Below are 23,280 nucleotides of genomic sequence, written 5' to 3' on the forward strand. Positions count from 1 at the left end.
TCTGCTCAGGTTTTCTAAAATGCCCCATAGCTTTTGAATGCACAAAGTGTTCTTTCCGCTTCCGACAAAAAAGCACAGCATTTAAGCATCCAACAGCTGTAGCTTTTCATTCCAGAAGTGTTTCACCAGCATCTGTAACATAATCTCAGATCATAATTTTGTTTGCACAAAAATGCCTTGGTGAGCGACTGAGGGAGGACCCGTCTCTCAGCCAGTCATCTGTCATTGCTGTCACTGTGTCTGCTCTGAAACAGCAATTCAGGGTCAGCTGCACTGAAATCTCACACTGCTATTTTATATATGTGGGCAAATCCTAAACATTTATTAGTTATTAGAGGCAGTGAAAATACATTTCTCTTTATTGTATCTTGGGATAAATGACCTCTGTTGCTACATTAGCGGATCAGTGGCCATATAAACAATTAATACATTGTTAGCAAAGTACTAATGAGTGACATATTACAATATCCTGCAGTTAGCCTGAAAACTTAATGAAATTAATACAGTCCCACGAAGCTAACGAAAACAGTTTACCACAGTGGTATACTTTGTCTTTTGTGTTAATAGTTCCATTATTTATAACAATATTTCCCACATCCCTGTCATAAAGTAATCAAAATATTTTGTGAACCTCAATGCTAAGTGCTGTTTTCAGCATATGCATATACCTAAACTGATATAAACTATATTGTTGAATTATTAGTGCACCAAAATGGAAGCAAAATGCTCATTTATGAAATTCTTCTGAGTACAGACAACTGTTGAAAAGTCATATTTGCCAAGTAAATATATAATGTCTCACATTCAAACTATTACTTGATAACTAGTGTCTGTAACAGGCTACGCTATTTATCAGCTGCTGCTTCTATTTCAGATGAAGAAAAAGAGAATGAGTTTTGAGACTTCGAATGCATATCAACAACTTGGAAACAAATATCGATCAACCTTTCCTCCACACATCATCACCATCATCATTCAGACAAACAGTGAAGGACACTTTCTTTAATTCTTAAAAAATGATTCTACGCTCAGATTTGATTGTGCAAAAAAGTTGCAGTTGAAATATTCTGAGTTTCAGCAATGGAAAAAAAGAGTTTTTTTCTTCAGAAATATGTTAGTAAACATGTGAGTGCTTCCAAACTTCTGGAATTCAGAACATTTTTCTCACGATGTTCCAAACCTTCTGGAGAATTGTACCCATGAATGTTTCTCTTGCGCTCAACCCTTCTGAAATAATCCTTCTGAAATAAAACTGAGTTCAAGGGCATGCAGATGACACAAGGAACAATTAATCTAAGTTTTTCTTGCAAATTTACACAAAGTCCAATCAGTTGTAATGAAATCCACGGGAGAGGAGTACATTGTGTTCAGAATATGGTTATTGAGAAAGAAGGATTTCCACATCTGCCTCTGGACAGTTCCATTCTGCACACTGTACAATGACACAGCTCAGATGAAGGAAAGAAAATTCAGAGGACTAACTTAAAAACAACTGCTGAGCTCTTCTTACAGAGAAGTAAAATCCAACACATACATGGGGGTCAATGTGCCCGTCTTACAAGAGCAAGTTTTTAAACCAAACAATTAATCTCCACACGTTTTGGTGATGTATGCAAGGAGAGATCAGTGCTATTAGGAGTTTCCCAATAAAACTATAGATAGCACAGCGTCGTCTTCTACAGAATAAAGCTTAGCTTCCAAACCTCAATGAAATTCAAGAAGTAATCAGGATGCAGTGATTCCTCTAACACCCCAACAGTGTAATTAGTCACAAAATTTTAAGGGTCATATTTACAGAGCAGCCCTTGTTATTATTGGATGGCTGAAGAAAACAGCCAAGGCATTGGGATTTAGATCCAGTGCAACCCCAAACTGCATGAGACCACTTGAGTCATAAAGATCCATTAATGTGCTCATGATAGGAATTAAGTAAAGCTATTGCATACTAAAACAGAACAATCAGTAACGTGTTATCTTCACAGATGGAAAGACCAGAAGTCTACTTTTCACTTTCACTCATGTGACTGGATTACTATCCAAGTCACATATGGACATATTAATACTATATTTTTTCTAACCTTTTCTCAAGTTTACTTAGCTAGTTAACTGGAACTGGAATTATCTCTTATTACCTTCTTGTGGTTTTTGACACGTTGCTGGTGCAACTGTAATTCAATTCCCTAAGTCCACATGCCTTGAATTACTTTGTGACATAGTGGCTTTTGCCAAAGGCTGCAACCTCATTGATGAGAGGAGCTGAATCAAGACTGCGTAGCAAAGACTTACCAAGGGGCATCAATTTCATTTGGTCTAGTGAACTTCAGCCTCAGCATTTCAAAGTAAGAGTACACGGAATGGAAAAACAGGTTTAGAAAGGAACCAACCAACAGTGCTACAAGCCAATCCATAAAATCAACCATTGGAAGCTGTATTTATGAATTTGAGGAGAAACTTTGGCGCTGTTTTTTAAATAGCTGTTTACTCCCCCCAAAAATCTGCTCCTTCATTATGAGAAATACCCAGATACACCAACTTCATTTCTAGAGATTCCAAATATAAGCCTAAAATTGTGCTCACGTCAAGTCTCTACTTGCAGGCTTAAATTATTATTTCCTGCCCAGTAAAAAATTTAAGTTGTCCTTTTCATTAAATACTGTTGAAATCAAGGGGACATATACAAACACTTAAATTCACTCCCTACTGAGTAAAGCACTAGAGCATGTGCTAATGTGCCTTTGAGAATTAGTGTCCTATGCTGTACTCTCTTGTAAATACTTAGGCATGTCTTCAATATGTTACCATTAATACTTCAAGTAATAAAAAAAGCCCAATGCTGTTAGCGGGAATAAAACTTCAAGCACTACTGAGGAGGTAACTGTACTGAACGGATTGCGCAACTGTAATATCACTGCTCTTTGTAAATGAAAATTCTCATGAAGTTGTGCATGAAATTTATCTACACAAAGAGATAAGAGTGAAGGAGTAAAAGTCTGCAGGGGAGAAATAAAATACAGAAATAAAACAAATTACCATCACAGATGGCAAACAGAAAAGTCAAATTTCTCTGCTTAGCTTACACCTTTTTTTAAGAACTTACTGGATTTCAACAGGGGAGGAAAATAAACAACAACACAATGTTTGTATTTTAAATTCTACATAATTAACAGCCAGTCCTTCTCTTTGCTGCAATCAGAACCTCCATATAGGAAAATATAAGCCAATTGATGCCATATGGCCCTCCAAATTGTTATTCCAGATGTATTCCTTGGAGTCACAGAATTGAAGTTCCTGTTTCCTTTAAATAACACATTCCTAATAACTCAGATAAAGCAATATTGACTATAAAGTCATTTGTTAATATGATTTCTTTTATATTCAGTTCCTTTGTCATTTTTCTGGTCACCTTTGTGCAAATTCAAGAAACTATTTAACTATGAGATATTAAGTGCACAGATCCACCTAGCTTCAGCTTTTAGCCTGAGATTCCTGTGTCTAGCATGGTGACCTTACATGTACAGGCATCTGAGAACTAAGCTGCACATGCTATTTTTTATTAACACAGAAGAGCTTTCACTTGCTCACAACACTTGTTTTTAAGTAGCTGCATTTTCCTTACCTTTGTCTTTGCCTTTAGCCTGTAGCAAAGAAGCAAAAACACATAATGCACAATTCTGTGGTAATATTTGCTTAATTAGAGGTTAACGCGGCTAAGTACCGCTACCAGAAACTCAGAAATGGTGATGGGAGTGTGAGCAATTGCTTTCCTGCATTGCCCTGCCAACAACCTCAACCTCGTTGAGCCATTTTCTCTAAGGGCTAGAAGTAATTAAGTTTCATTGCTAAATCACTCTTGAGCCTGTCTTGAGCAGAAAAATCACTTATGTTTAATTGCATGCGGTGATGTGGTGAGCAGTCTGTTAGGCAGACTGCAGATAGCAGTTCATTTTCTGCAGCTCTGCAGGGTGCTTAAAAATGAAAGGTCATTATTTTATTCAGGTAGTCATCGGTATAATACATATTTCCTACAGAAAACAGTACTGCTTAAAAATGTTCATTATTGGAGTTTGTGTTATAGCATTATGTATATATTTCATTAAATGTTCATATTGAATATTCATTGAGTTTAAAAAGATGAGTTTCTGAAACTTAGAAACAACTAAACTAAATATTAATTCTACTATTATAAGCAAATATTTAATATTCAATACAATTTAATCAAGTATATTACATAGTTAAAAAACAAGAGTATATGTAATAAACAACAACCTGCCTGTCATTTTCAATATATATAGATGCATGTTAAATGTACATGTGCATAATCATACACAAACACACCTGAATGCATGCACATGTCACTGGGAAAGCTCCCTGTGACCTTAAGGAACTGCACACACTGTTTGTTAAACAGAACCACATATTTTTCACCTGATTCCATCATGAAAGAATTAGTTTCCATAAAATTGCAACTGACGGGAACAGATTGGTTTCATGGTTCAGAGCAGGAGGATTGTTCCAGCAACCCAAGCATGCTAACCTTCCTGCTGCTGCCAGGCAAGACCTGCCACTAGCCCAGCTACCCCACACTATGCTGCTAGTCAAGAAAAATAATATGTATGTTTGTTTTTTTTTCATAGAAGAAAACAATTTAATACACTAAAAACTTTACAATGGAGTCACCAGAGAACTTTTACAACAGAGTTTAATTAGCACATGCTATTAGTGTTTCATGAAGCACCCTCACACTTGAGCAATGACATTTGACCTTTCCCATAACAAAGAGTTGCTTTGCATTTGTAGAGGTATTCCGCTGTCTAAGGCTAGACTGCTCTCCTGAACATGACACAGGCACAGGGCTGGTCTCCAAGAACCAACTCACAAAGTCCTTCATTTACAAGAAAGAAGAACAAAGACTTTAAGCATGAACTGATTTCAGACCACTGGAACATGGCATCAGAGGTCCAAGGAAGCCAGCTTTGCTCAACAGATGACGATCCCAACCTGCCTTAAAGCAGAGATACCCCAGTCTCTGCCCTCTTGTAATCAATCCACTAGAAACACTATCCAATATTAGGTTGGGTATTAAGAAAAGTTTATTCTCAGAAGGAGTGGACAGGCATTGGCACAGGCTGCCCAAGGAAGCAGTGGAGTCAACATTTCTGGAAGTCTTCAAGAACCACGGAGATGTGGCACTGAGGGATGTGGTTCTTAGTGGGCATGGTGGGGATGGGTTGGCGGTTAGACTAGGTGATCATGGTGGTCTTTCCAACCTTAATGACATTATGACTCTATGATCACAACTTGGGTCTCACCGTTCCCAGCTGTGGTAGACAACTTTCCTGAGAATCTGTGAAAACGAAGAGTACTCTCATGCACCTTCACTTTTGGGGATGTTATCCTAAGATCCTTAGTGTAAAAACTGGAGATTTTTGTCCTAGATACTGCACTTAGAATTTAGAAGGAGATTATATAGGGAATATTTAAATTCTAGATTTTGTATGCTATTTATTGTCCATATATTTAAGTGCCATTATTCTAGTTTTACAAATAAAGAAAAATGTACAGCAAGATTTCATGCAGCATGATTTCAAATGTACAGCATGATTTCAAACTAAAAGAAGAGAGATTTAGACTGGACATAAGAAAGAAGTTGTTTATGATAAGGGTGGTAAAACACTGGAACGGGTTGCCCAGAGCTGTGGTGGATATCCCATCCATGAAGACATTCACAAGGCCAGGTTGGACTGGGCTCTGAGCAACATGATTTAACCGTAGTTGTCTGTTCATTTCAGGAGGGCTGTACTAGATGGCCTTCTGAACCACCTGTGAATGTGAATCACCAATTCTGTGACTCTATGACTGATAATTCAGGCAGAGCCTCTCTTCACAGAAGAGGTGCTCCAGTCCCTTCATCTTTGTGGTGGCCCTTCACTGGACAGATTACAGCAGTGCTGAATACAAGGGCAGAATCATCTCCTTCAGTCTGCCAGCAGCACTCCTCCCAGCACCATCCCATTAGCCTTCTTTGCAGCAAAGGCACAGTTATTAAAGCCAACTACTTTTTTTGTGCATATTTAGTCATCTAACATATGAATAGTGGGCACCAAATATTTTGAACTGGGGAGAAAGAATGAGTACATTAAAGATGCAACTGGGCATGAAGAAACACAGTGATATCCTTTTATCCCCTATTACCTGACCAGAGGAAAAAGCCTATGATGCCTCCCATCTGTCCAGGTTTTATTTTCTTGTCAACATGATTTTACCAATCAATTGTGATTTGAGGAACAGCCATGAGCCACTCCTTCATCTGTCAATGAAATGGGAGGACATAACTCTAACAAACTGAAGTCAGTGATAATTCCAAAGAGCAGGCATGAAACACCAACTATCGCTTTAACACGATTGTTGTATTTGCATTGTTCTCCTAAAGGAATATTAATTTTCATCAACTGGGAATTATTCGATGCAAACATTTACACTAAAGTTGAAGTATCCCATCTTCAAAGTGAATCTACACATAGCATAAGAAATTAATTAGATGGCATGCATTTATTTTTATTGTAACAGATTAAAGAAAATGACAAAGGCAGGACACCACTGGCAAGACTATTAGTCCAATAACTCGAGTGAAATTGCTGGCGTGAAAACTAAAGATCAATTGATTGTATGTTTCACTCCTCTCTCCTGCATGTATTTAGCATTCTTAAATGCATAGAGGAATGAGAACACACCCTTAGCTTTATGAATTTAAACAGCTTTTCACAATTTCCTATTTATTCAGCTTTTCAAATGCTTAAACATAACGTCATTGCCATCACCAGCAGACTGAGAAAGAGGCATGACTCAAATACCATCCTCCTGCAACAGCTATTGTGCTTCTGCTAATGTTTGGAAGTACAGCTCTCCCTATAGATTATCTCCGCTCTGGCAGAACAATGCAGTTCCCAGACCATGTCTTTGGAGGCAGGGTCTAAGTGTAAAGCGAGATGATGGTTCCATTATAAGGCCATGGCATGTAAGACCAACATTTAAATATTTACAAAACAGATGCTGTTGTGTTACAGAAATGCCTGTATTTGAACTGACAATCAAAAACTGTATTTTTAATAAGAAAGAAATTAAGAAATGTCGTTATCTTAAGAAACTTTGTATGTTTCCCAGATACCATATTTCTTAGTCACGAGATGCCACGTTAAACAAATACTAAATTGGAAAGTAAATGTATTTCCTTATGTTTGGTTTTGTTGTCATAATTTTCTACTGTCTGCTTTTGCCTCACACTTGCTGTTTTGCTGATGAGAAAGAATAAGAAACCTGGAGAATACATGACAAGTAAAAGGAAATTTTAAGAGAGAGGTAAATCTTTAAAGTACGTAATTCTTTCCTTTCTTTGCTGCTTGTCAAAAACTTCTTGGTGGAAGATATCTGGCAAATATTTCTGAGCTTAATGCAATATACATTTGAAACTCATGTTTTACTTTACAAAGGGGAAGTTATGATTATAAGAAGGTAAATAAATACCACCCGCCTGCATTAAAAATCTGTTTTATAACAGAAACAACACATAGCATGACATGTAAAACATTCTAAATGCTAAACCCCATTATTCCAGTCTCCAAAAAGCAGACAGACTACATTGCTCGTGCATTAAAAGAAAACTGCAAAGCATTAATCACTTAGATAAAAGCATTAACATTTAATTCTCTAAGATTCCAAACCTGAGTGCTATCTATTTAAAGTGATTCTTCTCATATTCTGCAACAGTTATCCTATTTTCTTATATTTCTACCTTAGATTTGAAGCATACACAATATGTACAGTGTATTCATTTGGCAAGCTCCCTACCTTATGAATCCCACTGCTTCACTTTAGAACTATCCTGAATACATCAATATATTTCAGGGTGTATATATATATATATATATATATATATAATATAATATGCATCAATAAAACTTCAGGCAAATTATATATTAAAAGAGAAGAAGACTTCTTCACATTCAACTAACGCTTTGAGACAAATTCATCTTCTTCTCATTATTAGAAATGACTCCCAGCCTACAAAGCACATCGATAGGACAGTCCTGCACAGTGTAGGACCGAAGATGCAGTGACATGGCTGCAATCACCTTCGTATAGCTGAGCACGTGGCAGAAACATCACTCAGACACTGAACAGCTTGAAGGGGATCTGGTAATTATCCTCTTTAGGGATGTGTGGCACTCTCTCTTTCCAGATTCAGTTTTCACTTTATTTAATCAGAAGGACTATGCACTTTTAATTTACTGCCAGGTATTATTAATGTACGCAGGTCAGACTTCAACAATTAAATTACTTTGAGCTGTTCAAAATTCAGACCTGCCAGAAGGGTTTTCCAGAGAGCAACACAAATTTTAAAGCAGTACTGACACACACTCCAAAAAACAACCTTAAGTAAGTGGACTGTAGGACATTTCTATGCTCAAGGATATGTTTTACCCATTTGCTGTTTTACAAGCAGACTCAAAATCATTTCCAGAGAAGTTTTCAGTAGGCAGAAATGTAAAAGGTACGTACGTCCCCAGTTCCTACCAATGGCTTTTGTTTGTTCAGATTTACTTTCTTTAATACTGCTTTTAAAATTTTTTAATATATATTTTTTTAATAGTTAAAAATGAAACTGTTCTGTCCCCTGAAGACACAGAGAAGTAATCACCCTTTAAAGGAAAAGGGACTCAGATCTGCCCCTGAGTAATGGCTTCTTTTGCTTTTGCAAAGTAATTCCTTTCAAAAATAAGAGTGTTGGGTAAGAGAAGTGAACGCTGAAACATATTGGCTGTTTGGATCTTACGCCACATATTCAGAAAACTTGGTTTGGTTAAAGTAAATTGACATTGTTTCTGTAACATATTACAGAAAAAAAAATACACATATTTCTTTGTGCTAGCAACCCTCAACCAGGAGGGAAAGAAAACACCAAATAAGTTCCAAGAGACTGACAATACTACTTTGAAGGCAGGAAAAGACCATGAATGTTGTGACATTGCCTTACAAGACCTTAAGTTTCATTGTAGCAAACCAAATTTCTTTCGTATATGTCAAACACAGTTTGCTATGAAGCATTTCAATTTCCAGTGAGAGCAAATGAGACTTGCTCTGACCAACAGCACTCTTTGAAAGAGCCATTGGCTAGAAACAGAAGGTTTAAAGAGTAGAGAGCTGTCAGGGCTGTAGTTGGAGTGTCTCCAGTGCTGTAAGATTTATGTAAATCTGAGAAAACATCTTTCCTCACATATTAACATGACAGTCACAGAGTATTCAAGACAAAAGAGTGGAAATCAGAGATGTCAGGGTAGTCTGTGAGAGCAGAACTTTTGAACCCCTGGCAATAATGACATCTTTGTGATAGGAAGGCAAAAGGGTAAGGATCAGATGTCTGGGATCACGTTGCCATTTGGTTTCTAACGTGCCTGTAAGTGATTAGGCCTGGTATGCCCTCGGGCTGAAATCACAGGAAGCGGAGTGCCCAAGGCAATTATATTTGAATGAAAATTCATCTCGAGTGATTCACAATACCTCTCACAATCTACAATGATGGTGTTTATGAAGCCTTCCTGCATGTCATGCATTACAAATGAAGCTGGCTGAAAACACAGGCAGATAGAACTGCAATAGAACTCAAAGCTTAAAAGTCAAATCTTGAAATCAGTGATTTCTAGAATAAGTCCCTGCACGCAGAAGGGAGATCATCATGTTAATGACTGCCCTACACCTTGTCACCTTCACAGTACAGAACTAAGAATAATAATTGGCATGTCCTAAGATCTCTTTCAAACTGCTCTAATGACAAGTACAATCATGAAGACTCTTCTCATGAATATATACACATATTACAGTTTTGCTACTACTAATAAAGGTTATTGTCTACCTGATCTAATTACGTAGCTGAAGCTGACAGGAGTCTACACTGCACCCTGTCCCAATGGATGAGGAAGAAAAGGGGCCTTTCCCAGGTAAAAATTCTATCTTTTAAAAAAAAAGAAAATAAGGAAAAAAACATTCATAGTGAAAAAGAACCTATGCGTGCATGCACATATATGTGTACATACACAGACAATGGTTGTTAGAAATGTAGCTTCACTAACTGCTGGGTTTTGTGGTTTTGTGATCCACAAAAGCAAAAAATGAATGCTTTCACAATGCATTCAGCTTTTTATAACATTTTAAAATGTGTTATTGACTTTAATAGAATTATACTGAAGTATATATACACCCCTTCATATAGCAAAGACATCTGTAGGTTAGTTCTACAAGGTTCAACAAGGATTATCACAACAATCCTTATATCACACAAACATAAGGATTGCTCATTTGGAAATGATTGCATTGCTGTTGTTATGATCTTTCTTATTCAGGCCAATGAAAACTGATTTTATCCCAAGTGTCTCCTTGGTGCTTTATTTAAAGCTTGAACTCAAGTCACATTGGTAGAGCCATGGCTGTTGGACATGGTCATCCCACACCCATCCCAAGCACAAACTGGAAGGCAGACGATAAAGTCCATAGAACTAACATAAGAACTGTTGCATAACAAAGTATTTCACATTGCTATTGCCACTTTTATGAGTCTACTTCTAAAGATAAATAATATACTGCATTTTCATTAATCGCCTTGTGGGACAGATATCTCCCCAGGTAGGGCAGCTAAATCTAACCATTACTGCAAACAGACTCTCTCAGAATTACACATTTTGGAAATCCCTTTTCATATATGCCTATCATATAGTTTGTGACGTTAATGAAACGCAGCCTGAGGCTTCTGTACTTAAGCTCTGCTGCATATATTGGTGCACTCACATCTGCCCATACAATCTTTGCATCATCTTAAAATGAGCTTGAAGTGAGGCCCCCGCATCGAGTACTGTGTTCAGTTTTGGGCACCTCAGTACAGGAAAAACACAGAGGTGCTGGAGCAGGTCTAAAGAAGGGAAACAAGGCTTGTGAAGGGCTTGGAGAATATACCCTATGCGGAGAGACTGAAGGAACTGGGGCTGTTTAGTCTGGGGAAAAGGAGGCTGACGGGGGACCATATTGCTCTCCTTCAGTACCTGAAAGGTGCTTACAGTGAGAGCGAGGTTGGTCTCTTCTCACTGGTGACAGGACAAGGGGAAATGGCCTCAAGTTGCACCAGGGTAAGTTTAGGTTAGATATCAGGAAAAACTTCTTTACAGAAAGGGTTGCTAAGCACTGGAATAGGCTGCCCAGGGAGGTGGTTGAGTCACCATCCCTGGATATGTTTAAAAACCATTTGGATGTGATGCTCAGGGACATGATTTAGCTGAGGGTTGTTAGTTAGGGTGGTGTGGTTAAGTTGTGGTTGGGCTTGATGATCTTTAAGGTCTTTTCCAACCTGAGCAATTCTATGATTCTGTGATGAAAACCTACAAGGTTCTGCCCCACGCTCCACCCTCAGGACAAACAGCTGACGGAAATAACTCATTAACAAGGCAACATATTGATTCCTGAAAATGAAGTCTCCTGGGTTTGATTCCCTCCCAGGGATACTATAATGTTTCAGTCAAACCAAAAGCAATACCACTGTCAAGAAGATTCTTCAGGAACCTTTATGATCTAAATTTCAATGTCTATTAGCATAATGTACACAAATTTGTAACTGCTTTTGGCAGGACGATTTTCTAAACTATCAACAGTAAATTTACGAGCCACATACAAAAGTCAAATATCCAGCATCACCTCATCTTTCAATCCCTTCGAGGATAATTAAAGCAAGATTCAAAAGTTCTGTAAGCTTTATTACTTGAGTTCAAGGAACAGGAAAAGGGTGGAAGCACCAGAAAAGACATTAACCCTAAACAAGGAGTATTATAAATCCACCTCTGGATGACAACTGGATTATAATGAGTAACCTTTCACGCATTCTGTTTTGTCTGCATAGAAGAAATGTTTCTCCATTAAACTATTTAGCATACTGTAATTTTTAAGAAGAATTTAAAGCAAATAAGTATCTGCATTTTCTTCTAGAATTCAACATTCTTGCTCCCTTTTAAATATTAAAGGGATCTATAATCTAAATATTGTTAGGAAAGCCCAAAAGGACTTTTGCACATTTGGATTGATGCCCACGTAGTTTGGAACTGCCAATAAACAAGTTGTTCAGCTTCCATTTCAGCTGCCAACTTCACACTTCTCAAACAGAATGCAATCAACTTTAGCTCACACTCAGCTTTTGTTCTGGCTTCCTTTCTAGTTACGCACCATGCAAACATTTAGCAATTTCTTGGAAGAGGTAAAAAAAAATTAATATGGCTCTTGATAATTATATTTCCTCTGGAAAAAAAAGAAAATAACTTCACTCGATTAATATCTAATATAATATTTTCTAACTAATAAATTACAGTTCCACAGTGAAATGTAGTGAAGAGATCTTCTGTGAGTCATAGTAATTTTTGCTCTTCATAGAGCCTGACAAGAGTATGAGAAAGAAAAGAGGCCTATTTATTTTTCTCATTACATGAACTGATTTACAATTAAGCCCCAGGAATGCCCAGGTTATGGTGTCACAGGACTCTCACAGTGCACCATCACAACACAGAAGTGTTTTCGTCCACTTCCTTCCTTCCTATTCATAGCTACAACCTCACTCTGCTTATCTGCCTGTTGGTCTCTAACCCTTGAGGCTAATTAATTGAAAAAGATCAGAGGAAGTATCTGAAGAAGAAACACAAACATTTTCTACCACATCATTTCTATGACGTACAATGTGTAAGATACACAAATTGCTCACAACGGAGATCATTATGGCTGTAAATGCCCCAGATTCTTTCATAAGAATCATTTGAGTCATACTTCACACTGTCCATCAGGTATCTACAAGGATGGAGATTTCACACGCTGTCTGGCCAACTTCTTCATTTAAACACATAAAATTATCTGGTTAATTTAATAAAATTAAACACATAAAAAAAAGTATCTTTCCCTGAAAAAATCTAAACAGAGAGAACATAGAAGCATTGCACATATTCTATAACTACCACTCCTGAAAGCTGCATTACATTCAGTATGAAATAATGAAGAGCAGAACACAAAACATGGAAAGGATCATATTCAGAAAAGCAAAAAACTAAACAGTGTCAGGACAGGAAATCGTAGAATCATAGAATTCATAGAATCACAGAATGGCCTGGGTTGAAAAGGACCACAGTGATCATCCAGTTTCAACCCCCCTGCTGTGTGCAGGGTCACCAGCCACCAGACCAGGCTGCCCAGAGCCACATCCAGCCTGGCCTTGAATGCCTCCAGGGATGGGGCATCCACAACCTCTTGGGGCGAATCTTAGGTACTTCTTCAGAAACAGATGCAAAGATATATGACTTTCTTTCAAAAGAAAAAAGACAACTTCATCAGCACAAAGAACACTGTAGAGCACAGCTGGGCTCCCAAGAGAAGTTTTGTTGATCCTAAATTGAATGCTGTGTCTACTAAACAAACTTTTCATAAGTTTAGCTAAGAATTTGATGAAAATCAGATTGCCATGGGGAAAAAAAAAGTTTCTACATTAAAATCCTTTATACTGCTGCATCCAGCAGTGGCAATGTCCAGATCAGTTTGTTCTCATTTTCAGAGTGTCACGACTCACTGGAGTAATTTCTTTTAAATCAAATTCAAAGTAAGAATAAATTGCATCCACTAATATTGAACATATTTCATCAGCAATGTTCAGTAAAATGCTATCATATACAACACAGAGAAGGAAGAAACGAAAACGATGCCAACACAGAAGTAAGCACAAGTGACATAATTCAACCCGTCTTCCAAATAATTATGGTGTTAATATAATATACATGTAATGCATTTCATATCACACACATAACTACACATACGATACCTGAAGTTACTCATTTGTTGAGAGAAACAAAGAAAGGATAAAGTGAGCTCTTTACAGCCACCCCACAAGAAAGCTCAATTTTTTTGTGGATTTTTTTAATAAATTTTTAAAAAGAGTGATTTGGGAAGAATATTTAATCTCCCACTGAGCAGGATTTAAATTCTCTACTGTCCTTCAGGAAAAGCATAACATGGAAATACAAATTACATATTCCCCAGCCTTCTTCACTTACCTGAAGGCAATGCAGTTCCCCCCAGGAATTTATAAAGCATTACACGACTGAAATTTTACACCATATGTAAAAACTACAAAGCAATAAAAGAATACATATATTTATTGCCTTACTTCTCCATGTCTTAATGGTGTGATAGCTCCTCTCGCTACTGCCATTCGGAACAAGGTTTCTGTGGCCTGCATCAACAAACACACACAAATCAGTTACTTTTAAGAAAGGTCATTCAGCTCATGAAGATTTATTTCACCTTTTATCATTAATGTTTCACATTTCAATGCATTTTTTAAAGTGTCAGCTACATTCACCATCCATTTTACAGCTGAATTTTACAAAATCAGGAACCTATTTTAAATATGGCTGGTTAACATGGCCTTAAAAGAGCAAACGAACAAGAGTGAAACGGAATTCTTCCTTAAAGTTCCTGCAACACTCTTAACTTCAATAGTTAGGCATCAGAAAACATAACACTTCTTAGATGCAAAAGACATGGAACACAACTTGGAGGAAATCTTTAGGTAGGTCAGGCTGTAGCTACATTGCATGCTTCTCTATGTCTCTATGTCTCTATCCTTTGCTTAGTCTGCTGGGACAATGAACACAGACTTCTGACAACCACAGACCACTGACTGTAACACAGAAACAAGACTCATAGGTTCTGTATCACATTTCTTTCTGGTAAAAAGCAGAATCAAGCAACACAACTGAAACAAGCAGAGAAAGTTTCTCTAAATGATCAGTATTTCTGCTGATTTCTCAACCTTGGGTTTAAACACAAGTATGCCAAATTGCCATGTTGTTGTATTTACAAGATGGTCAGAAAACGTAGTGAAAAAATTCACTGGTTACATAAGAGCATGGATTGGCACATCAGTATTTGCAATAATAGATTTGTTTCAAAAACCTGTTTCCAAAATAAGGAGAGAAACGAGGCCCAGTTTCAGCTGCAATCATACATGCTTTTAATATCACAACTGCAAAATTCGTGGGGTTCATGCTGCAGTACATCAAGACGGCAGTATCTAAGCAAATATAGTACCAGAAACATCTACTGCCATTAAATCTTCAGTATTTCTAGGAGATTAGGTGATATTTACCCTTCCCTAAATAACTGCCGAAAGGAATCCTATAAAAGAATTTTTGTTTGTCTTGTTTCCCATCAGTATCAGTAAATGAATGTGAAAGCTCCAGAACCTCAACTGCAGAATGCATTTCTTCATTGACACAGCCATAACGCAGTGCAGTGCCTGAATGCGGCTCTCCTTCACAAGCCTTCATCCTCCCAGAGGTAAAGTGAACCTCATGCCACCTTTTGTCCTTCCCCAAATTGGTTTCTTTCATCAGCTCTTCCCACCATCATTTTCAAGGATGTTTCAAGTGAATTGAGTATTCTGTCAATACTGCTGTGTTCCTTTTGTTTCTTTTGAAAGCCACTGGTGTGTGTGACTTTCTTTTCACATTCCCTAGTAAAAGATCTCTCTTAATATGCTTGTACATGCACAGTTAATACCAGATGTCAAAACCATTCAGAAACAAGGAAAATTCACAGCAACAGCAAATCCAGCATGAGAGAGATCTCCTCCTATGAGCACCACTCCATGTGCTAAACCCCACTGAGCAGATTAGGACTGCAGTGATGGTTGTCTACCCCAACAGCACGAGGGGATGAGGCCACCCATAGCTTTGAAGCCTGGACAAAAACAAGGCTGGAGACAGAGATCTGCAGATTCCAAGTGAAATTATAAAGGAGTTGCAGCTTTCAAAAGGACGATGATTAGAATCACAGAAGCATTGAATGGATTGGGTTGGAAAGGACCTCAAAGATCATGACCTCATTGCAGCCTTCCAGTATCTAAAGGGAGCCTATAAACAGGAGGGGAGTCAACTCTTTACAAGAGCAAATAATGGCAGGACAAGGGGAAATGGTTTTAAGTTAAAGGAAGATTTAGGTTGAATATCAGAGTGAAGTTCTTTACCAAGAGAGTGGTGAGGTTCTGGAACAACTGCCCAGAGAGGTTGTGGATGCCCCGTCCCTGGAGGTGTTCAAAGACAGGTTGGATGGCGCCCTGGGCAACCTGATCTGTTATTAAATGTGGAGGCTGGTGGCCCTGCCAGGCAGGGGGATTGGGACTTGATGATCCTTGGGGTCTCTTCCAACCTGGGCCATTCTGTGATTCTGTGATTAACTCTGAAAATAAGCATACGGGGTACGACTCTTTCAACACAGGCTCTCAAACAAAATAATTTCTTGGATGACTTCAGTAGTAGATTTCTACCAGAAAAATTTGTGGTAATTTTAAGTGTCAGGTCAAAACTGCCTTTCTGTCCCCACAGAACAGTTGTCAGGGCTCTTATGGTTCAGGATGTGTGATTGTAACTATGAGATACAACTGACTGGAGATAGTTATCATCATGCCAGAGTAACTAATTAAAAGACAAAACTGTCCAATTAAGAAATAACAATACTGTTCACAAAGAGACAGTTGACTCAGAATTTAGATCACTTTTAACTGCCTCCATCTCTGCTAGCATGAGGTTTTTCATTATAATAAAATTTTTACGAAGTTGTAAAAACTTAAGGTTTATTTTCATTCAGTTTCCTGGGAATGTGATCTAACTAAGAATCATTATAGGATGGGGCAGTGACTTTACATACTGCTATTCAGAGGTACAAGCCAGAGGTCCATAAGAAAAGAAATCATCAACAGATGGTTTTAATGATCTCAATGTGAAATAAATGTGTTCCCGAAATGATAGCAACTGAATCCTAAACCTGTACTGTAAGGAATGCATACTGTGTCATAGTGTATGTGAGGTGAAATAGCAATCCAATGTATCTTACAAATCTGTTACGTATTGTAAGGTCTAATGTCATCTACCGACAAAGATGACTGTGCGTCCTCCCTCAGAGAAAGCAGGAACTTCTGTTCAAGTTTCTTACAAGTGAGTTACAGAGAAACCTAACAGGAAATAATTGTGCATTATTGATGGAAACAGTGGGAGAAACAACGAGAAAAACAGCACTTCAGATTCCTTGAATTTCCTAGGTTTTCCAAAAAATAAAATGGTCTCATAATACTACATCAAAATAGTTCCTTTTTTTACCAAAGTGGAAGTGGCAAATACAAGCATTAGAGGGAACTGATAATGTAAATCAATTTTAGAACCACACGCTTTTTAATCACCTGGCAAATTTTGGCATCTACTTGCATTCCAGAAAAGAAAAAGAAAGAAAAGAAGAAAGGAAAAGAAAAATGAGTTATGGCTAAAGATATGTCCTGAAAGGCACGGATCTTTGGAAGTCATTAAAAACAATTTATGGGTTTAATTAGAATGAAAATGGTGCAATTTGTTATAAGAACAAGAATGGATGGAATGGCACAAAACATTTTTTTCCCTATTAAGTTCACTGATCTTGGCTCCAGCAGCTGGCTGACAGCTCTGGCCTTTAACATTGGTGTTTGTTCCCAAAAAGCAAGTGATATTAAAGAAAAGTTCATGACAGCCTATCCAAATCATCAATAACATTTTTCAACTTGGCCACATATTGCAAATGAACTGTTGTCACAACCCTTGTCAGCAAACCATCACCCAGCTTTTGAAAGCAAGCACAAGTGTTACAAAATAGAGGAGGGTTTTGATAAGATGCAGAAGCAATAATGAACAGAAAACGAAGTTTCTCAAATCGGAATCTTTTCCCAATTCTAACTAAAAAAAAGGTTAAATGTCAGACAATCCACTACATCTAAATGTTCTTTCAGATGATGGTTTTGTATTTAACTTAACCAACGAGCTCATTTATTGTTACGCCATTCAGTGAAAGTACCTCAATACCAATAATGTTTTTCAGTCATGAGCTGATCAAATCACTTCTCGCCTTTATCTGCCACACAGGTGACTTAAAGATGAACACAATAAAGCAAATTAAACATCTGAATTCCTGCAATAAAGGAGATTTTACAAAGATCTTGCATCTGTTTTCTGGAACTTCTGTAATTTTTTTCACTGTCAGCATTCTTTCTCCATACCGCACCTTCCTTCCCCTTCCACAACGTTTGTGCAACTTTACAAGATGGGTAATATGATTCTAGAATATAATCCTGTGCCTGCCTCAAATGAAAACACAGATGTAGAAAGGGACAGGATGGCATTTATTTGCAATATGCACAAACTCCAGGTTTCAGTACACACAAGAGAAGGGGCAGATTTGCTCTCGTTAATGAGGGATGGAGGAAGACTACCTCGAAGGTAAGAAAATACAGTGCACACCTATGCATCTTGTACAGGAAAGGTACCCACTGAAGGTGGTTCTCCTTCCTCAAATTACAAAGGACACTATCCCTCTTACTATACATTTGGGAACTTTGTAAAACTCATTATTAATGCAACGTAAGCAATCCAGTATCTGTGGAGTTACCTCATCATGTCTTTTCTTGAAAGGAGATTATAAGCAGAGGGGGGGATGACTTTTCACACTCTCACAGTGACAGGACAAGAGGGAATTGGCTTGAAAAGAGGAGAAATTTAGATTGGGTGTCAGGGAGAAATTCTGTACTCAGAGGGCAGTGAGGCACAGGCTGCCCAGAGGAGCTGTGGATACCCCATCCCTAGAGATGATCAAGGCCAGTTTGGATGGAGCTCTGGGCAGCCTGATCTAGTGCCTGATTTCATGGTTAGCAACTCTGTCCACAACAGTGGGGTTGGAACTAGATGATCTTTGAGGTCCTTTCCAACCCAAGTCATTCTATGAGATGATAATCTTTGTATTATACCAGTGCCCAAGAGACACCAAAACAGAGCTTTGCTCTAAAAATGATTCTTTCCTGTCAAGCCAACTGTTCACGCCAATTTGCATTTTGCAAGCATGATATCAGAGTGAAAAGGCTGACAGCAAGTATGAAAGCAGAGCAATCTACAAGATTCAATCTACAAGATCTGCCTTTGCTGTGAGAACACCCTTTTTGCTGCCAACCAGCTCACGAGCCTGAGCCTCCCCTTAAGAAGGGTTTCAAAGCTTCCAGCTGCAGAACACACTCTGAACAAATGAACCTAATGCAAAAAATAACCATTACGTGCTGCCAAGAGTATGAAATAGAAGCATTACCATTTATTTATCTTAATCTAAACCCAGGAGTCTGAAGTTGTGGTATCTACAACTTTTTCCAGGATGATAATCTTTTCTTCTTCTGATTTCTGTACCCACCCTGATTTACCTTCTCCCCTCCACCCAAAAAATGCAGTGGTGCTTGGTACTTGTTGGGATTCCTGGCCCCAGCCTGTAACTGACTATCACCTTTTCCTCATGTACTCCACACAAAGGAGTGAACTGCTCAGCTCTCTAGAGTGCTGCAATTAAATAAAAGGCAGTCATAAAAATAAATAAGTAAACAAATAATCCAGCAGTATAATGATGGAAATACAAAGGAAATGCAAGGGGGAAATTTAGGTTTGAAGTTAGGAAGAAATTCTTTACTATGAGGGCCGTAAGGTCCTGGCACTGCTACACAGAGAAGCAATGGTGCCCCATCCCTGGAGTTGCTCAAGGTCAGGCTGGATGGGCCCTGAGCAGCCTGAGCTGGTGGGGGGCAATCAGCTCACAGCGAGGGACAGGAACTGGATGGGCTTTATGGTCTCTTCCAACGCAAGTCATTCTGCTCCTTGGCTGCACAGGGCATTCAGATCTGCCCAAGCAGGCTGACAATTCTCTCTGAGCTACTGGAATAACCAAAAGCAAAATCCAGAGGCTGCCAAGCCCTAATTTTTGCTCAGCTTCCTGGAAAATGGTAGAGATTGAAGCACTCGGTGACACAAACAAGCTACTCCAGCAGATATAGATCTTACAGCACTGACATGTTTATGTTTCACCTTGATCACTAAATTAATGAGCGCTGCATATATAGATTTCATTTCATTTCTTCCAAGTGCATACTCTGGAATTCCAGATTCATTTAAATAGAATCATTTACAGTTCACTTATCGGCCTTCATTGATCAGAACTTCTTGTTAGCATGAAGTGCTACAAGTGGGTTCCAGTCAGTGCATTTGCTACAAGATTTATATTTAATGTGTTTCACAACCATGGTCCTCTTTTTTCTTCTTTAGGGAATTACCTCATCTTTTACATTTCCCACTGGTAGCAATTTTAAGCAGTAGCTCTTAGTACTTGCAAACGGAAAAGAATATTCTTTGTCTCAATTGTTTTGTTACCCAAAGATTTATGAGTTAAACTAATACAAATCTAATCTAAAAAACATTTTCAAACTAGTCATTTTTCATCACCATGCTGTAAACAATAAGTATTATAGACTGCATCTACTTCAGATGAGGCACTCAATTTTTTTACCAATCTTATTGTTTAAACATGTGTATGCCATGCAATCTTTCTAAGCTAACAAGAAGCAGAACACATAGGTTAATGCTATTTTATTTGAGGGCAGCTTATAAACATGCCTCTCCTCTTCATACATAAAATTAGTACATCTAATGTTGGACAAGAGCTAGATTATGGTTAGGCTGAGGTTGGACTTGATGATCTTCAAGGTCTTTTCCAACCTGGGTAATTCTATGATTCTATGATTTCCAGTGAAGGATGTGTATTTTGGACAAGACCTATCAAAAGTGCATTAGTGTGATTTTTGATCACAGACAGTTGTCCACAATAAATAAATAAACAAAAATGCTGATTGTAACCGATTAAAACCAAGGCAAATAATCAGTAAGAAACTTCAGAATTCAACATCATGGAATCATAGGGTGGCTTGGGTTGGAAGGGACCTCAGAAAGGATCTTCCGGAGCTCACTTCAGTCTGTTCGGGCAGAAATGTCATTCCTGCATGGCCAGGGTGCAGAAACATCCCCATGGATCTGTCCTTGGAAGGGAGAGGTAGAATGTCTTCCTCCCATACAGCAAGGGATGGGCAGGTGGGTGATGCTGAGAGTTTCCAAGTGAGGTCATTTCACATGAATTGAAGAGACAAGGCAGCTTCTTCCAAAGGGCCTTTGGAAGTAGAAGAGGAGCAGTCAGAACCTCTGGGGCTGGAGCCCTCTCTTCTTAGTGGTGTGGGGCTTGGAGCAAAGTACATCTGCATGCTGACTTTTATTTTCAAGGAAGGTAGGAAGCTTTCACCAGAAGACTGATGTCAGAAGGAATTCATGCTTCTTTGCATGACATTATCAGAAGGGCCATGTCTGCTCTGAACGCTAAGACTGCAGACAGAAGTCACAGTGGAATTGTATCCTGAAGCCTCATATTTTAACAATCAAGAGGTTAACCTAGATGCTACCTGCAGTCTTTAAAACGTTAGTCAGACCCAAATTGGAACATGGGGAGTTCCAAAAGACATGAGGAAGAACTTCTTCACTGTGACAGAGTCCTGGAACAGGCTGCCCAGTGAGGTTGCAGTCTCTTTCTATGGTGGTATTCAAGGCCCTCCTGGACACTTTCCTGTGTGACATGCTTTGGCGGGGGAGTTGGACAAGATGATCACCAAAGATCTTTTCCAGTCCCTACCATTCTGTGATTCTGTTTTTCAGTCTGGACTGCACAACAGCACTGCAATGACCCAAACCACTGTTATGAACAGTCCTCAGCTCCATGAAATACCCCATGCCTTGTGTAAAATCAGCTGGCAATTACTGCCAACTTGCTTTCTATAGACGCATAACAATACTTGGGCATGCTTTCACATAAGGGACAAAATTTAGCCTACTCTTAACACAAAACCTGTAGAAAGCAATTCCTATTATCACACACCAATTCTCACACAGAATATATCCTCCAGTAAAATAGGGTAGGTTGCTACAGACGGTGCTGTGGCAATAAATGCCAGGTCTGTAAAGCCTATTATAACACAGCTGTAATCCTGCTTGAAAAACTCTTTTTCAAAAAACCCTGCATTCATATTTCATTTTTGCAGAATGAAATCAGAATTAATTGAATTATTAAAAGAATCAGAAGCTGAGTATCTGGTGGTACATTAAATGTAGGTTTGTATACACTGTTGTAACAGTTTGTTCTGTTTGTACAATGTATTATTTATGACAGAAGGAAATTTCCATGCCCTAATGGACAACATATGAGGCTCACACACAAGCAAGAGATTTTAAGCCTGGAGTTGAGTTTGTGCATTTCTGAGGGTAAAACAGGAGCCATTTGCAGTAAATGATCTGGTAGATTTACCAATACCAGAAAGTATGGTATGGTCCTCTGCTACTCCATGAGTTGTAGAGTTACATCAGAGCACAAAGTAGGGAAAGCTATGAGGAGTAAATCTAAGTTCAAACTGAAGTTGAAGTTGGTGCTTCCCATCTGAGAGGCAGACAAACAACAGAACCCCTTTATCAGATTACTCTATTTACCATATACTTATCCATTCTCTTTGTATTAAACACGTAAAGAAGCTACAGCAGATCTCGAGGTTGACAACAAATTCTTTCACTGAGTACAAAATAACAAGGAAAAGGATTTTTGACCAGGAACAAAACGTGCAGTTATTGCTGGCAAGATCCAAAGGTAACAAATACATGTAGTCGGTCTGTTATATAAACTGCCCTAGGCTACATGGATAAGCATGTTCGTTTGAACATCCTGTACATTAGCACAGCCAAATAATAGCTCATGCCTCTTGGGGAAGAAGAACATAAATCACACTTACAGAAAAAGGAATTGTATAAGGAATGTAGCAATACTAAAAACAATTTAGAGACCATGGCAGACAACCAACTGAGCCCAAAGCATGATATGTTGCCCATCAAATGAGCAAATTAATCCTGATAAGTGCAGAAACATCCCAGGCACTCATAAATCAGACCATTATGATGCCTTTGTCCAGGCCTACACTTCAGAAAGCTTTCAAAGCATGTCTGAAGAAATGCTTTATTTGTTTTGCAAACACTACATAGAGTAGCTAACGCCAAGTTAAACCAGCACATGCCAGACCAGGTCTTCACATGATGCTTTCTCATCTCTCCATCAGACACTAAAAGTCTCACCTTTTCATTGCACAGGGGGGAAAAAAAACCACCTTGTGCTGATGCTGCTTTAGGGACAGCTTCTGTCGGCATGTAAAGGAGCTGCATAACCACAGCTGCTGGCATGAGTTGACAGCAGTGAGATTCTCTCCAGACACAGCTATGTTGAGAGGATCTGCACTGACATGGGAAA

The 23,280-nt window shown here is 38.4% G+C and overlaps 1 protein-coding gene across 4 annotated transcripts in view; it reads right to left on the reverse strand.

Moving 5' to 3' along the window:
- TMEM135 (transmembrane protein 135) overlaps window positions 1-23,280 on the reverse strand; it is a 147,786-nt gene that overhangs the window by 75,752 nt on the left and 48,754 nt on the right. For 3 of the 4 annotated variants that reach the window (XM_032442230.1, XM_015852396.2, XM_015852398.2), the window contains one exon: window positions 14,231-14,296. The exons of the other annotated variant lie outside the window; for it this stretch is intronic. In XM_032442230.1, coding sequence (XP_032298121.1) covers window positions 14,231-14,296 — 66 coding nt within the window. The remainder of the gene's footprint in view (window positions 1-14,230; window positions 14,297-23,280) is intronic. 4 annotated transcript variants of the gene reach the window in all.

This window comes from Coturnix japonica, chromosome 1 (assembly GCF_001577835.2).
Source record: "Coturnix japonica isolate 7356 chromosome 1, Coturnix japonica 2.1, whole genome shotgun sequence".
In the NCBI taxonomy this organism is placed as follows: domain Eukaryota; kingdom Metazoa; phylum Chordata; class Aves; order Galliformes; family Phasianidae; genus Coturnix; species Coturnix japonica.